This window comes from Danio rerio, chromosome 11, assembly GCF_049306965.1.
Source record: "Danio rerio strain Tuebingen ecotype United States chromosome 11, GRCz12tu, whole genome shotgun sequence".
NCBI lineage: Eukaryota > Metazoa > Chordata > Actinopteri > Cypriniformes > Danionidae > Danio > Danio rerio.
In genome coordinates this window covers 27,211,131-27,227,758 of record NC_133186.1, presented here as the reverse complement: position 1 = coordinate 27,227,758, position 16,628 = coordinate 27,211,131, and the positions used below count along the sequence as shown (strand labels likewise).

Here is a 16,628-nt window from a genome sequence, read left to right as displayed (position 1 = left end):
TAGGCTGAGTTTGGCCACCGTGTTTTTGGCCGCCGTTGTCCTCCTTGGTGAGAAGTATTGTTATTGAATGCTTTCTGTTCTAGTGCTGAACAAGTTTCTGGTCAAGTTAAAAACAGTCGAAGGATCTTAAGACTGCAATTCACAGCAATATTTTTGTTTTTACGCTCAGTGAAATTGAAGTTATGTCTGTATTTCCACTTGAAGAAGCAAGGACTCTTGTGTGCAAACATTTTAGCTCGCATTCTCCAGCAATTTAAAAGCGCTTGCCTATTGACTGACTATGCAGCAGAAAAAGCGATTTAAAAGAAGCATTTTTTTCTTCCAAAAACTATATCTGTAACATAGTAACGCAATTACATTGACTCCAATTATTACAGTAGAATACAGTAACGACTGTGGAACACGTTGCACCCAATTCGACACACACCTAATATTTTTCATAACATGAGCCCCTTTCACACATACAGACCTTTCTAGAGAATAACTGGCAATTTTCCATAACGTTCTTGCCTTTGTGAACAGTATTTTTTTAATTTACCGGTAAAGTCTTTCTGGTAATTTTCTGGATATTTACTGGTATCACTGTGTGAAAGAGGCTAAAGATGTCCATACCACTAAATAAATATCTATAGGGAAAATTAATAAGGAGCTATTAAAATTGATCATATAAATAAATACAATACATATAATCACATCAGTTATATTTTTTATTTTTACCTTTTGTCGTAAAATAAAATTTAAAACAAAGATTTTAAGCACATGAAATTCAACAAAGTAAACATAAAATTAAAAAGAATTTTCATTTTTTGGATTTATTCCCATTTTGCACACAATTGCGCATTGAAATCCACAATTTCATTTGCGTTATATCAAATTCCGTATGCTCTTTAATGATTGCTTTCTCTTTGCACTATCGACCAGTTTATTTGTAGTTATCCAAGGTAATGCATCCCATCAATTACGGCAATCAAAAAACATGACAATAAAACGATATTCACTTTTTACAAAAAAGCAATAAACAACCAAAATGGCACAATTAACAAAATAATTAATTCCACTTCGGGCGCACAATAATAACATATTAAGCAAAGTGCTGTGGTTTAAAACACACACAAAAAAGACCCTTACATAACGTCATCAGTGTCTCCTAGGTCTGTTTTATGCTAGTCCTCCAAGCTGGACTCCTCTGCCAGATAAAAATAAGCATTCATAGTCTCACGAAGTCCTTCGCTGACCAGACTCTCCTGATCCATTCCCTTTAACTGCCTCTTAATCATCGACCTGATGAGAAACACTAAAATGACTTCTGAGGTAACAATATGATACCAATTCAAGCATCCTACTATAAAACATAGAAATTGTGATAAAAAAAAAACTTACGTGGACAATTCTCTCCAGTTAAAATTGGACTTCTGCGCTGCTACTGGTGACGGGCTGTGAGCTGCAGTTGGGATGGAGTCATGAAGTCTGCAAGGCTCAGTCAGATGACAAAATGAACCAACAGAAGATCCTGTCAATTGAAAAAACTCTTTTTTTTGTCTGTCTCATATGCTCCACTATTTTTAAATAGTGGAGCAAAAAATAAATATTTTTGCTGCTTGTTCAGATTGCTTATTTAAAATGAGCAAAAACAACACAACTTAACTATGTGATTTTCAATCAACTTAAAATTGTGACTACATTTATGGACATCGGTAATCAAATGATTTGCCTTAATCTGATTGAGACAATAACATGATTAAGGTGTTTACACAAGTTACTTTTTGAAATCTCCTTTCATGATATGGTTTTACATGTTACAGCACATGATTCAATTAACGTCATTGCGTCATCGCACTGTCCACATTTCCTCCAGAGTTTCTTGTAATTTCGGGTGTTTAATTTTTAAGTTGTCGTCTTAACTGCAGTTTGGTACTTTCACTTTCGTTCAGTAACTTTTCATGCATGCGCTCCGTGACAAAAGAGATATTAGATGCGAGTATAAACTGCTGGAAGAATGTAGTTTTAATGGAATTTTGAACTGCAAGCAGTATGGGGAAAAAAAACCTCCGTATTTCGCGATGCAGGTGTCTGTGGTCCTTCACTGACTCGTTAGGTGCATAGAATAGTGTTAAACAACCGTGTGTATTGACTATACTGTTGCAAAATGTGGTGAAAATCCTACACGATGGTAAAAGTTTGATTGCGGAGTTTATATGTCTGTACTGCATTTCAATAATTTGACATACTCCACATGTCTTAATCAGATTTCTGTTTAGGTCAATTATGACCTTAAGGGGAAAAATTAATAAAAAATCACTGTTTACATGGTAGACTCTTAATCAGACGATTGTCTTAATCATATTAAAATCAGACTATTGGTGTCCATGTAAATATGCTCACTGTTAGCTTAATCAATCTGTGATGGGATGACATGAAGAAATTGTGTGGATCCCAGCATTTTTTTACAGTTTATGTTAATTTTGTTAGATTTAATGCAAAATAGGCTGTCTTTTGAAGGTGGAAGGACCTAAAGACCCTTTTACACCTAAAAGAATAAGTATAAAATAGTATTTACATTAGCGTCCATATCAATTCAACAAAGAAGACTGATTAATTCTGACTGACAGTAAATATTATTGTTTTTAATCATTTTTTTGGGAGAAAAAAAACAAGATTGCAATAATATGATTTTTAGAATTAGCTTTAAAACTAATAAATCTTATCACCATATATGTACCCTGAGCCTGATAAATCCCAGCTTAACAACAAACAGGTCTATAATTTCAAGATGTCCTAAATTTACAAACAAACTTTCTTTAAGCTTATTCAGAATGTTCTGAAAATATTACTGCAGGAATATTGTTTATACAAAATTCAAATACATAATTGAGTGTTTTGAAATGTAAATGGACATCAACATTTCTATCATGTGTTTGAGAGAACTTTTAAAAGTAATCAACATTATTTTATGCAAAATAACACAGTAATGTTCTCTGAGGGGCGTTACATAAAAATTGTTATATATAAACAGTCTTTTCATTGGGAATTTTTGAACAGGTTGTTAAAAAAAGAGAAAGAAAAAACATGACATCTTCCTCGATATCCTAGGTCAGTGGTCCTCAACCACGTTCCTGGAGGACCATAACTCTGCACATTTTCCACGTCTCCTTAATCAAGCCAAAGACCCTTAAAAAGCAAGTCATTTCACTCTGCGGCCATCTTTGAAATGCCTCTCAGGTAGTATACTTGGGCATTCTGTCTGTATGGGGAAACATCAAACTCTCCAAACCTGTTTGTCAAGCTTACGATTACATATTTGGAATCGCCAATAAAATTGAACAACAACTGTCTCTTTAGTTTCGTTTCGAAACGATCAAATCAAGCAAAATAGACATATTTTCAGGTTGCCCATGCTAAAGCGCAATCACACTCGAAACAAAACAAGATCATGACACCAACTTCATTTATGGCCGTGTTACACATTATCATCCTTTAATAATGCTACGGTCGATCACACTGGTCTTCTGAAGCAATACACAACTTGGTCTTGATGGGGAATCTCCTCCAGAAATGACAAGGACTCTTTGTTTTCAAGTTTTTCGGCGTTTAAGTAATTGCTGTCATGTGATTTGGGAGGAAGGACTGTTCCTCGCGTTTGTTTCATGCTGATTACAAAACCAGAAAATTATTCTTTTCAAGTGCACTTGCTTCATTTAAAAGTAGATTTCAAGCTTTATGTGGATATATTTCTTATGTCAGTGAAGCAAGTATTTGCTGATATTCCAGTGCGTTTGTTTACCACCAAACGGTCGTAAAAGCACACGTCTGGTCCGAGGTTCTCCCCTGGAGAAACGTCAGTCTAAAGCGATCACAAATTGGCTCCTGTACTAGAAGGCGGGGCTTTAATCGCCATATTAACCATTAAACTTTTCCCCATTCAAAACGCTACAAGTGACATGTCTTGTGTATGCTATAGTCATTGACTAAGCACACCTGATTTAGATCATCAGCTCTTTAGCAGAGACTGAAAGACCTGTAATGGGTGTAACAAAGAAAAGAGTCATCCAAAACATGCAGTGTTGGTGGGCCTCCAGAACCATGGTTGAGAAACATAGGTTGTCTATAAAATACTAAAGACTGATTTTGGTGGCACTTTATTTACAGTATGTACTTACTGTGCAAGTATACCTCAAAAAAGTACTGGGTTATGGTTAGGTTCAGGTGTAGTTTTAGGAATAGTAGTTGTAACCCAGTTTATGCAATGAAAATGTTACAGTAAGAACAGACTGTAATGTGCATTTAAAATAAAATGATACTCTGATTTTGATGTTATAGTCTCTGCATGTGTTTTGAAAAAGGCACACACTCCTAAAATACTATTAGTTACTGTATTTTCATTAGCAACATTTCCACTGTTGTGTTAATAAAAATACTGACTGCAGTTCACTTAATGGCCACCAGTGTTGCAAATAACAGTTTTTTAATTCCACATTATCGTAGCTCCTAGAACATATTATTTATAGCTGGATAAGATTTTGCTACTTTGTGCTCACGTGAGTAATAGTCCACCAGCTGGGAGAGAGTGGAGAAGGGGTGGTTTGGTTGGATGTAGAACCAGCCGTTGTGGAGCTGATAGATTTTGTAGTGCAGTACAGTGTGCATTTGCCCACTGTGTTGTCGCACTGACAGTGAATACAAACCTACAACCAATGCAAATACAAGCTTTATGGTTATGAAATCCAGTTTAAAAATAAAAAAAAATCAATAAATTGCTTGGAAGCACTAACCAGGGAATGACTGGCTTTCACGAATTAGAAAACATCCAGAGTAGTTTTGAGGCAGCATTAGTAGTTGTTCTGCATTTCTCCTGGAGATCCCTTCAAAAAACCACCTTAATCCAAACACATAAAGCAATAATAGACACAGTCACACCATTTTCTAAAGCTCTCAATCAACATTGATAACCTATTGGATTATAGTTCAATTCACTTTATGAATGATTTGATGATACACATAACAACGTTTTTCCGTTATCGACAGTCGAGAAAACAGAAACATTAGAAAGACAGCAATGTTATGCTAACACAAGCCTTATAATAATGATTTAGCATTTGTAATTTTGTGCTAATACAGTTGGTACAGAAAGTATTTAGACCTTAATTTTTTTCATTCTTTATTGCAGCCATTTGCTGAAGTTTTTTTCCTTATTGATGTATACACGGCATGCCCATATTGACAGAAAAACACAAAATTGTTGACATTTTTGCAGAATTATTAAAAAAGAAAAACTGAAATATCACGTTCTTAAGTATTCAGACCATTTGCCCTGTAAAAATAGCTGAAGCACCCTTTTGATCCAATATAGCCATGTGTCTTTTTGAAGAAAATTTCCACACCTGGATTTAGGGATTCTCTGCCATTCGTCCTTGCAGATCCTTTCCAGTTCTGTTAGGCTTTAGGGTAAACGTTGGTGGGCAGCCATTTAAGGTATCTCCAGCGATGGTCAGTTGGGTTTAAGTTAGGGCTCTGGTTAAGCCCTTCAACATCAGTCACGGAGTTGTAGTAAAGCCGCACCTTATTTTAGTTGTGTTCTTAGGGTCATTGTTGGGGTCATGTTGGAAGGTAAACCTTCAGCCAATCTGAGGTCCTGAGCACTCTGGAAAAGGTTTTCGCCCAGGTTAGCTCTGTACCTGGGCGCATTTATCTTTCCCTTGATTGCAACCAGTCGTCCTGTCCCTGCAGCTGAAAACACCCCACAGCATGATGCTGCCACCACCATGCTTCACTGTTAGGACTGCCTGGTTTCTCCACACATACTGCTTATAATTAAAAGTTCTATCTTGGAGTTATCAGGGCAGAGAACCTTATTTCTTACCAATTTAGCAAACTCCATGCTTTCATGTGTCTTGCACTGAGAGGTTATTGTTGAGCCACTAAAAGCCTATCACTGGTGGCGGGCTGCAGTGATGATTGACTTTCTAAAACTTTCTCCTATCTCCCAACTCCATCTTTGGAGCTCAGCCACAGTGATCTTTAGGTTCTTCACTTCTCTCACCAAGACTCTTCTACCCTAAAGTCAGTTTGGCCATACAGTAAGCTCTAGGAAGGGCTGTGGTCACCCCAAATGTCTTCTATTTAAGGATTATAAAGGCCACTGTGCTCTTGAGAACCTTAAGTGCAGTTGAATTTTTTTGTAACCTACCTTGGCCAGATCTGTGAGCCTAATATAGACAGATGTGTGACTAACCAACTCAAGTCCAATCAGTATAATCAAACACAGCTAGACTCAAATGAAGGTGTAGAACCCTCTCAAGGAGGATGAGAAGAAATGGACAGCACCTGAGCATATGAGTGTCACAGCAAAGGGTCTGAATACTAAGGACCATGCAATATATCAGTTTTTCTTTTTAAATAAATCTGTGTGGGGTGCGGTGTGTACATTAATGAGGAAAAAAAGAACATAAAAGATTTTAGCAAATGGCTGCAATAGAACAAAGAGTGAAAAATGTAAGGGGGTCTGAATACTTTTTGTACCCAGAGCCGACCCTCTCAATAAGCAAACTAATTAGCCGCGTTTCCACTTTCGCGTTTAAAGGGAGCGAGCCAGGGCCAGTCGCGTTTTCACTGTCACTTCCAGGGCCTGATCGGGCCAAAGCTGGGCTTTCTCGGGGCCAGCTGCTGGCCTTTTTCAGCCCGCAAAATACCTTGGGCCAAAGAGGGCCAGCTGGGGCTTCGGGGTGGAGTAAAAGGAGAGGCAGACTTTGCCCGAGTCTGGTAAAGATAGCATGCTGCCATTACACTAGTTTTCATATCGCACATTACTACATGTGCCAAACAAATAAATAAATATGGGTAAGAAAACATATAGCTGATCAGTTTAAGATTATTAGATAAGGTTATTCTATAAAACAGCTTATAGACTGGGGGTCTTTTTGCTTATGATCGCTCTTATATTTCCCTTTTAATGTAAGGCTGTTGCATAAAATAATAAAGTTTTAATTTATAAGTCACTTTTCTTTGCTGCGTTCTCCTTGATGTTTCAATAATGCATAATAACCTTTACATCTATTAAAGACACAGCAGCCAGTAAAGGTTGTCGAGAGTTGTTGTTAAGTTTAAAAGGTGTGTTTGTGTGTGATACATGCGTGTTAGATGCCTGTACTGTATGTGTGTGAGAGACCGCGAGCAGCTGTTTTCTTTATTCTTTATTTTGGAGATTATACAAAATATGAATACAACATAATCAAATAAAACTTTACAAACTACCTGTCCACTTTTGTGGGCTCAAAACAATAGTGTCATGTCTCGATAAAATAGCCTGAGCTATATTGAAAGAACTTTAAAAATGTATTTAAATTATCTTCATTGGCAGTGCTTTGGTACTTAAATATTTATATATGTTATACGCTAATATAAAAATCTAGTAGCACATTTATCAAAAATAGGCATATAATAAATGTCATCTAGTTATATAAATTTTTTTATTTCTTTCCCAGTTTAACAGACCCGATGTTTTCATACTTAATAGTCTTTTATATGTAAATTTCTATGTAAGAAACAGGGTAAGAGAGTGAAGGGAATACAGTTTGTGTTTGGGTATTAACATTAACCCATTATTTGTTGCTTCCCTTTTTCTTATATATGTATATAAATATATAAGAAATTTATAATTTTATATATATATTTATACATAAGAAATTATTATTATTTTTTTCAGATTTACTTTATAATATTTGCTTATTGATTTTATTATTCATGGATCAGTCTTTGCATTAATGTTAATTGTTTTGTTGTTGTTGTTATTTTTGAGCTCTGAACATATATTTTATTACTAAGTAATGCATATTCAGTTTTGACTAATTATTGTTCATTATTGTTATTATTGTTTCATTGCAGGGTTTTTGCTTTTGGAATTGATATTTTTTTTGAACTCAACCTAGAATCTTTTATAGATTCTTCAATCTGTTTGTTAAATTAACAGAATATTAACACTCCAGAAGGACGCACAGTAGGAATCACTGCACCCTTTATAAAAAGATTGTTTAATCTTTAATTTTTAAAGCTGTTAGTTGACAAAAAACAATGCTGTTTTAAAATGTCCAAATGATTCAGACTGTTGTTAAGTTGAAGAAATCAGGCTGTACTTTTCTGTTTCATTGATTGTATTTAATAAGCAATAAAATCATTGTGGGATGGTTTGCAATGGCTATATTCCACTATTTAGAGCAAGGGAGGGCCAAAATATATATATATATACTTTATGACATTTTTAATTTACAAAATAAGAGAAAAGATTAATCCATTTTTAAATCAAATACCACACTCTAAAAAAGCTGGGTTGTTGTAACCTATCATTGGGTCAAATATGGACAAACCCACCAGTTGTGTTTAGAGTGCATGTTAAGAGTGAGTTTAGAGAGAACATACAATGGAAAAAAAGATTATTCATATAAAAATGACTAAAACAGGAAAATATTGAAAGAAGAGTAAAACAATACTCCTAAAACAGCAGTATTAAAACATTAAATTGTCAAAAAATCTAAAAACACAGCTTTTTGCAAGTGAACATAATAGAATATAGAATATTAGAACATAACAAAGTATTATAAAGAAACAGTCTGAACTTTACTGACTGGTCATGGACTTTGGAAACATAAGTGTGAGGAATGAAACACTCATTGCCAGTTGATGTGGAGCAAACCCTCAACATGTCATCATCTCTGCAACAGAAACAAACTCATTATGATTCAATTTAACAAAGACATACGTACTTGGCCTTCTACTGATATAAAATGTTCATGTTGCAAATAATTGTTGAATCTTTTATCACTAATAAATAGGGCATTATCAGGATATTGACCTAAGCTGAAAAAAAAAGGTTACTTTAACAGTTATAATACTGAAAAGAATGCCTGTTGTGTAGTTTTATTGTATAAACATAATTAGAAAAAATACAAGTTTTAAACAAATAAAATTACAAAAAGATGATAAAGTACAATATGTAAACCTTTACATTAAAGTCTCATAAGTAAATATTAGTTAAGTAATTAAAATAAACAGTTTGAAAAAGGTCATATTTTAGTTATGTTAAAGTTAATTTAAAAAATACATCTGACGTTTATAAGTTATTAACTCCATTTAATGAAATGATTGATATTTTTATTGCTATTAGACATTACTTAAGACATTTACACAACATAAGATTATTAAATACTTTTGTAATTGTCACTGCGTTGAATTAAGTTCAATTAACTAATCTTACTGAATCTTACTGTACTTAGTTAACGAACAAAAGGTCTATAAATAGTGAGAGAATTTTCAATATTGCAAACCAGATTAACGTGAAAATTAGTTGAACATTTATTTTTAAGGTTTGAAAATAATTGGTCTATTAAACCTGTAAAAACAACAATCTGAATATTCTTTAATAATAAATAAATATACAGAGTATTTTGAAGTGCCCACAATATTAAAATTATCCACATTCACTATCTCGATTCACAATGTACAGTTTCATGCAGAAGTTTGGCCACATCTGATCATTTTCATAATTGCAAGCTATAGCCTGCTGGCCTTTCACATCAGCAAATTCATTTATATATTTTATACTGTAGAAAAAAAGCACCATTTCAGTTCTGACATAACGTTTATTTAATCAACAGATTCAATGCAATTTGAGTCCTAACAAAAACAGGCAGATGCAAAAATTTGGGCACCCTAACAGAATATTGACATCGATCTTTTGCACAGCGGCTTTTTGCTAAAATAACAGCCTGTAGATGCATTTTATAGCAAAGAATAAGTCCCTGAATTCTTTTTGAAGGCATTTTGGACCATTCTTCCTTGCAAAAGTCCTCCAGTTTAGTCAGGTTTGATGGGTGCCAAGTGCAAACGGACCTTTTCAAATCAATCCAGTCTGAGAACTGGGATGGCCATTCTAGAACATTGTATCATCTCTGACCATGATTTTTTGGTAGATCTGGAGCTGTGCTTTGGGTCATTGTCCTGCTGGAACATCCAACCCTGCTGTAACTTCCACCTTTTTAATGATTTCTGAATATTGTTCTTCAGAATCTGCTAATAATGGGTGGAATCCATGTTACCTTTAACTCAGACAAGGTTTCCAGTACCTGTGCTTAACACACATCTGCACAGCATGATGGACCCTCCACCATATTTTACAGTAGAGAGCAGGTTCTTCTCCTGGAGTGCTTTCTTCTTTTTCCACCATGCAGAGCACATATGATTGTGGAATCTGTCCACAATAATTTTTTCCAAAATGATTAAGGCTTGTCTAGATGAGTCTTTGCATACCTCTAATGACTCTTGTTGTTGGCAGAATGCAGAAAAGGCTTCTTCTGCTTCACCTTCCCTTGAGCTGTTCTTTGTAAAGAGTGACCTGAACTGTGGAATGATATACAATGACATTTTAAGCAGCAAGATGTTACTGGAGCTCTTTGGAGATGGTCTGTGGTTTGTCTGTGACCATTCTAACTATTCTTCACCTTTGCCTTTCAGATTTTTTTCTTGGTCTAGCATGTCTTTCCTTCACAGGTTCCTGTGGCCTTCCATTTTCTTACTATACTTCCGACTGTGGAGATTTAAACCTTTGTGATAGCTTACTGTATTATTCTCCTAATTTATGTTGATGAATTATCTTAGTTTTTAGGTCATTAGGAAGTTTTCTTTTTCAGGTTCACAATAAGGAGAAGCACAACTAGCAATCAGCCATCTTAAATATCATTTTTTATGATTGTTGTTGTCGCACCTGTGTTAGGATTGTTAAGATTCACTCAAATCAATTTTGTGTTGTAATCAATCAGCATTAAGTGACTGCAAGTTTTGAAATCCACACAAAAGAGAGGGTGCCCAAACTTTTGCATAGCCTATTTTTAGGTTACATTTAATTTCACATATCTCAATGCAGTTACACTACGGATTTCTGCCTGGAAAGCATGACATTATCTAGCTTTCTTTAGAAACTGAATGGTATTTCACTGTAATCTAATCTTATAGAGAAAGAGCGCATTATTATGCAGCCACAGAGGGGTGCCCAAATCTTTGCATAAGACTGTATTAGATTATTAAATATCAGGATATGTCAAAACATACTCTTACTCTGATATAATGTTCAGCTTGTCTCCTAAACATATGGTATGTTCATCAGACCTGAAGGATGGAAAGTTGCACAAGGCCACTGCCGTGTGACTTCCTGAAGCTGAATTAAACAAGACTCACATGAGGGATAAATATATACAAGCAACGATGTGTTATTTATTTGTATATAAGTGTATAATTACAAGTGTATAATCATTCTCAAACCTCCATCAGGCAACAAGACAGTTTCCTCCAGTCTGTGAACATCAGATCGAGGCCAGAATCTGCTTATTAGACAGCCCATGCTTATTTTATCACCATGTCTGATGGATTTATTCAAAGACCCCACAACCTGAAAACACAACTGAAGAAACAGCACTCCATTTACCAGTTCAATTTCACATCAGGGCTAAACAATTATCATTTTAGCATCGATATTACAATGTGTGTGTTGGTAATGGGTCACATCACAGGATGTGCAATGTTGAGTTTTTAGTTGATCAGCACAACAGTTGAGCATACATGAGATTTGTGGAGTCTGTGTAAAGTAAACCAATAACAGAGTTTGCATGTGTTTTAAAGGCATTTCAAGAGAGTGTAAAGCATTCATACTCCTACATTCATACTACATTTGTAACTTTAATAAAGAATCATATTACTGAATCATTAATACTATAAAGTGTTATTTAACACTTTATACTTACTACATTATTCAATTTCTGTACTTGATGACTGTTTGACTATAGGGAAAACCATAAAGCATGTTTTATTTGTTATGTATTATTATTATTATTTTTTTTTACTTTTTTCGTTGCTCTATTGCAGGGATGCCCAATTTAGGGGCCCACAGTGACCTTTGATTTGGCCCACCATCCCATCTGAGAACAGGAAGAATGATATACATGATTTAGAAGATGTCTTTTTAAATCTAATATAACCTTTTTGTTTGTTTGTTTTATTGTTAAAAACTAACTGAAATAAAAAGTTTCAATTAAATGGTGTAAATTAATTATATTTAGCTTAAATGTGCATACTGTCACCTGACAGAGGACCAATTCAAATGTTCTTTGTTCATGATATTATTGCAAGAAGTTATCATTTTAACTGGTATACTGCATTAACTAATACAATTTAAAGTAATGTTTTCTGTTTACTATTAAATCTTATTTAATAGTTAAGGAAACAAAACATGGCAACCTTAATGTAATTTAGCTTGGCATACATTTACTTTGACTCATGGCTCTCAAATGTTATTTGGTTTTTCGCCTTTTATATGAAAAAGTTTGGCCAGCCCTGCTCTATGGTAATCATTTTAGCTTGTTTTATTTGTTTATTATTTTTATACATGATTCACACTCTTACAAAATCAACCCAATCAATCTAAATGTGATTTTCTTTCCCTAATATTCTGGTGGATCTGTATTCACATTGCAGAAAAACAAAATATCGCAATATATTAATGCAAATTTTTCATATTAGCCATTCATTGGAAACTGAAATCCGATGTATCCAAAAATCCTTCAGCAATTCTGTAAAAACTGCACTACCAAAATTACAATTAAATGAATGCATGGATGACAGATACCCCACTTTCAGAATCTTGGCTTAAAGCTAATCTGCTGGTAAACTAAGTAAACTAAATTGCATTCATGTGCTGTCACAAACAAAAATGTCAGTTCCATAGAAAAGTTTCAAGATACTAATTTCTAAGTCATTTTTATAAAAGCTGCTTAAATATATATTTCACACAAAACTGAAAACTCTGCCATAACCTAAAATTCCTTTACTTGTTTTCCACTCGACAAATAACTTTGAGTTGTCTTTCTGTCCGTCTGTCTATCAATCAATGTATTGTAATAATAGGTATACTGAAAAAGCAATATCTTCTTTAGTGTTCAACAGAATAAAGAAACTCTTTAAGGTTTGAAACCATTTGAGCGAGAGTAAACCATGAGTATATTTAAAATTTTGGGTGAACTATCCCTTTCATTACCTAATTTAATCTCTGCCATCACTTAAAATTACTCGTTTCAAACTTAAGAGTTTTGAGTTGTGTTTCTGTCTGTCTATCAATCAATGTATCGATCTAGGGGTCAGTTTCACAAACAGGGTTTAACTTAAGCTAGGACTAGGCCTTAATTAAATTACAGTAGGTAATTAAAGGGATAGTTCACCCAAAAATTTAAAACAACCCTCTGTTTACTCTCCCTCAAGTGGTTTAAACCTTTAAGAGACTCTTCATTCTGATTAAAACAAAGAATACCCATCCACCTATTATGGAAGTAAATGGTCACAGGTTTTCAGCTTTCTTCAAAATATCTATTTTTAGGGTTCAACAGAAACTCTTAAAGGGCCATGACACCCCCCACTTTCGGTTAAAGTCTACTTCAGAATTTTTTCAAAAGATGCATAATTAATGGGCGTGGAGCTCCGTGAGCATCGGGCAGGAGTGGGCGTGGCCAGCAGGGGAGAACATGAGCGAAAAACTGTTGTTGTCGTCAGTTAGCTCACAAAATGAGACAAACCGTGAGGAGGAACAGTGATGTGTCTGAATGTGAACGAACTCCCGATAAAAGACAGCGTCCGCCATTTTCTAATTCTCGTGCTGCTCTCCCGACAAAAATGCTAGCAGCACACACACAGCTTTGCTGTATGATCGCGGGGGAAAACATGCAACAAACCCCGTGGATCATGGAAACAAAAGCATATGAGCCTTCATGAACGGCTAAATGCTGTGGCGTGTCTCACAGCTCGGGCTTCTGGCAGGTCTGGCAGGTCTCATGAATAATTTAGCAGCCGGCTCTTCTCATAGAATAAGGAAACTCCGCTTTGAATAATAATGAGAAACCGACGCGTCATCATTGCACTTGCAGTACTGCGCTGCGTCGCAGATTTTTATCCCGCCCCAAAAATCATTTTAAACCCGGAAGCTGAAATTAGCTGACAAAAGCTCAAAATTATCCAGTTTTCCCCACAATTAAAGCTGACAGGTGCTAACATTGTCTTAACTGATGCTCAACACACACACATCTGTTAATATTAATAAAAAAGTTCTCCAGTGTGTCCTGAACCTTTAAAGGTTTGGAACTATTTGAGTGAGAGTAAACCATGAGTAAATTTTAATTTTTGGGTGAACTATCCCTTGCATTACCTAATTTAATCTCTGTTATCACTTACAATTCCTTCACTTGTTCCAAACTTTGAGTTTTTGAGTTGTCTTTCTGTCTGTTCATCAATCAATTTATCTATCTATGTATCAATCTATGGGTCAGTTTCACAAACAGAGCTTAACCTAAGCTAGGACTAGGCCTTGATTAAATTACAGTAGGTAATGAAAGGGATAGTTCACCCAAAAATGTCAGTTAACTCACTGTTCACTCTCCCTCAAGTGGTTTCAAACATTAAATCGTTTCTTTATTCTGTTTAACACAAAGAATACCCATTCACCTACTGTGGAAGTCGATGGTTACAGTTTTTCTTTTTTTTTTCAAAATATCTATTTTTAGTGTTCAACAAAATAAAGAAACTCTTAAAGGTTTGAAACCATTTGAGTGAGAGTAAACCTTGAGTAAATTTTCAGTTTTGGGTAAATTATGCCTTTCATTACCTAATTTAATCTCTGCCATCACTTACAATTCCTTTACTTGTTCTAAACTTTGTGTTTTTGAGTTGTCTATCTGTCTGTCTATCAATCAATGTATCGATCTATGGGTCAGTTTCACAAACAGAGCTTAACTTAAGTTAGAACAAGGCTTTGATTAAATAACAGTAGGTAATGAAAGGGATAGTTCACCCAAAAATGCCAATTTACTCACTCTTTACTCTCTTTTAAGCGGTTTCAAACCTTTAAGAGTTTCTTTATTCTGTTGAACACAAAGAATACTCATCCACCTATTATGTAAGTCAGTGGTTACAGGTTTTCAGCTTTCTTCAAAATATCTTCTTTAGTGTTCAACAGAATAAAGAAACTCTTAAAGGTTTGAAACCATTTGAGTGAGAGTAAACCATGGGTAAATTTAAATTTTTTGGTGAACTATCCCTTTCATTACCTGATTTAATCGAGGCCTAGTCCTGGCTTAAGCCCCATTTGTTAAACTGACCTATAGAGCAATACATCATACAGATAGACAGATATACAATCAGATAGACACCCATTTAAAATCCATTTTTTCAGGAGTTTAAAAGATATTAGATTTATTGCAGGTCTTAAAATGTAAAGTACATCATACCAAAAACAATCCGTCACTGCTTATCAAATGCCTGAACTGATCATCAGCAGAAGTTTTAGCATTTTGTTAGTCTGGCGTCTGGTGTGTGAACACTATGACCGTCCCACAGCTAAAACCTAGCCCAAATTGGGTCATGTAACAAGACAATTATCTCAAGCAAACCAGTACATACAACAGACTACAACAGAACCAATGAAAAGAAAAAAATGGATGTTTCAACAATAGTCATGGTGACAGAAATGCTGACAGAAAAACTCCAAAACACCTCCAGAATGATCTGAGAGACTGATAAAAGTCATACAGAAAATGCTGACTTTAATTAATGATAAAAGTCGACCTACAGTCATCTGAATCTTATGTTTGTCACCAATGGCTTTTTTCTCTTGGCTATTTTTGTTCAATAAATTATGTGTGAGAGGTCATTGTTCATCTGAGGGTTTATCTCATGAATTTTAAGCCCTGCCAAAGACCATATTGTTTTTTTAAATGATTTCCTGATGCAAAAAAACATTAGGTTCATTAGGCTGTGCTAACTTCTTCACATGATTGCACAGACTATACAAATAGTTGCATAGAAAGATAGAAAGACAGTCAGGTAGATGATAGACAGATGACAAAAAGGTAGATGGAGATAGAATGGCAGACACACAGACTGATAATCCACAAAGTCATTAAGAAAGATAAACTGAAAGTCAGACGATTGACGGATGACAAACATGCAGATGGAGATACAATGGAAGAGAGACAGAATCAAAGTCAGAGTCAGATGATAATCTCTTAAACGTTTAACCAGACTAAAGCACATTAGAGTACTTACTGTGTTCTGGCAAAATCTTCTCAAACAATATCCACTAGCGGGATCCCATCTCTAGATGAGTGTTGATGTGATCTTCGTGCTCTGTTGCTCGTGTGAAGCACCTCGTGTTTTCACGAGTAGGAGTTGTGGTTAACAAAGCGATATGCAAATGAGATTTCCTGTGCCAAAAGACCTCAGACGCTACCAATCAATGATCAAAACTATAATCAGAACTACATATGAATGACTTAAAGACTGCACATGTATGTGAAAGTTGCCTAAATGCAATATAAATGCACAAAGGAAATGTAGCAAGATGAATTCAAGCTGATCATTTCCTTAGCACCATTTAATATTAGCAGGATAAATATAGTTTAACCACAACGATGAGGGTAAGGGTTGCTCAACAGAAAGTACATATGTGGTCGGAAACTTCTCAATCTCAATGATCTTCCGGCTCTTATGCCGTTGATAAACTGTTTTTTAAGAGATAAGGTTTATTAAAAAGACAAGATGCACCAACT

General features: G+C 35.0%; 1 protein-coding gene across 2 annotated transcripts; it reads right to left on the bottom strand.

Annotated features, from left to right (window-relative positions):
- Nucleotides 1–691: 691 nt before the first annotated feature.
- On the bottom strand, nucleotides 692–16,469 carry sla2a (Src like adaptor 2a). Of its 2 annotated transcripts, XM_009306053.5 has the most exons (8): nucleotides 16,126–16,469; nucleotides 11,305–11,443; nucleotides 11,101–11,200; nucleotides 8,616–8,702; nucleotides 4,770–4,873; nucleotides 4,536–4,682; nucleotides 1,381–1,510; nucleotides 692–1,281 (listed from the first exon to the last, which is right to left on the bottom strand). In XM_009306053.5, the coding sequence occupies exons 2-8, from the start codon at nucleotides 11,381–11,383 to the stop codon at nucleotides 1,164–1,166; spliced, it is 765 nt and encodes a 254-aa protein (XP_009304328.1). In that variant the 5' UTR covers nucleotides 11,384–11,443; nucleotides 16,126–16,469; the 3' UTR covers nucleotides 692–1,163. The 2 variants fall into 2 exon arrangements, with proteins under 2 accessions (XP_009304328.1, XP_073772862.1); XM_073916761.1 differs by lacking the exon at nucleotides 16,126–16,469 and having other exon boundaries at nucleotides 11,305–11,495.
- Between the last annotated feature and the right edge of the window lie 159 nt (nucleotides 16,470–16,628).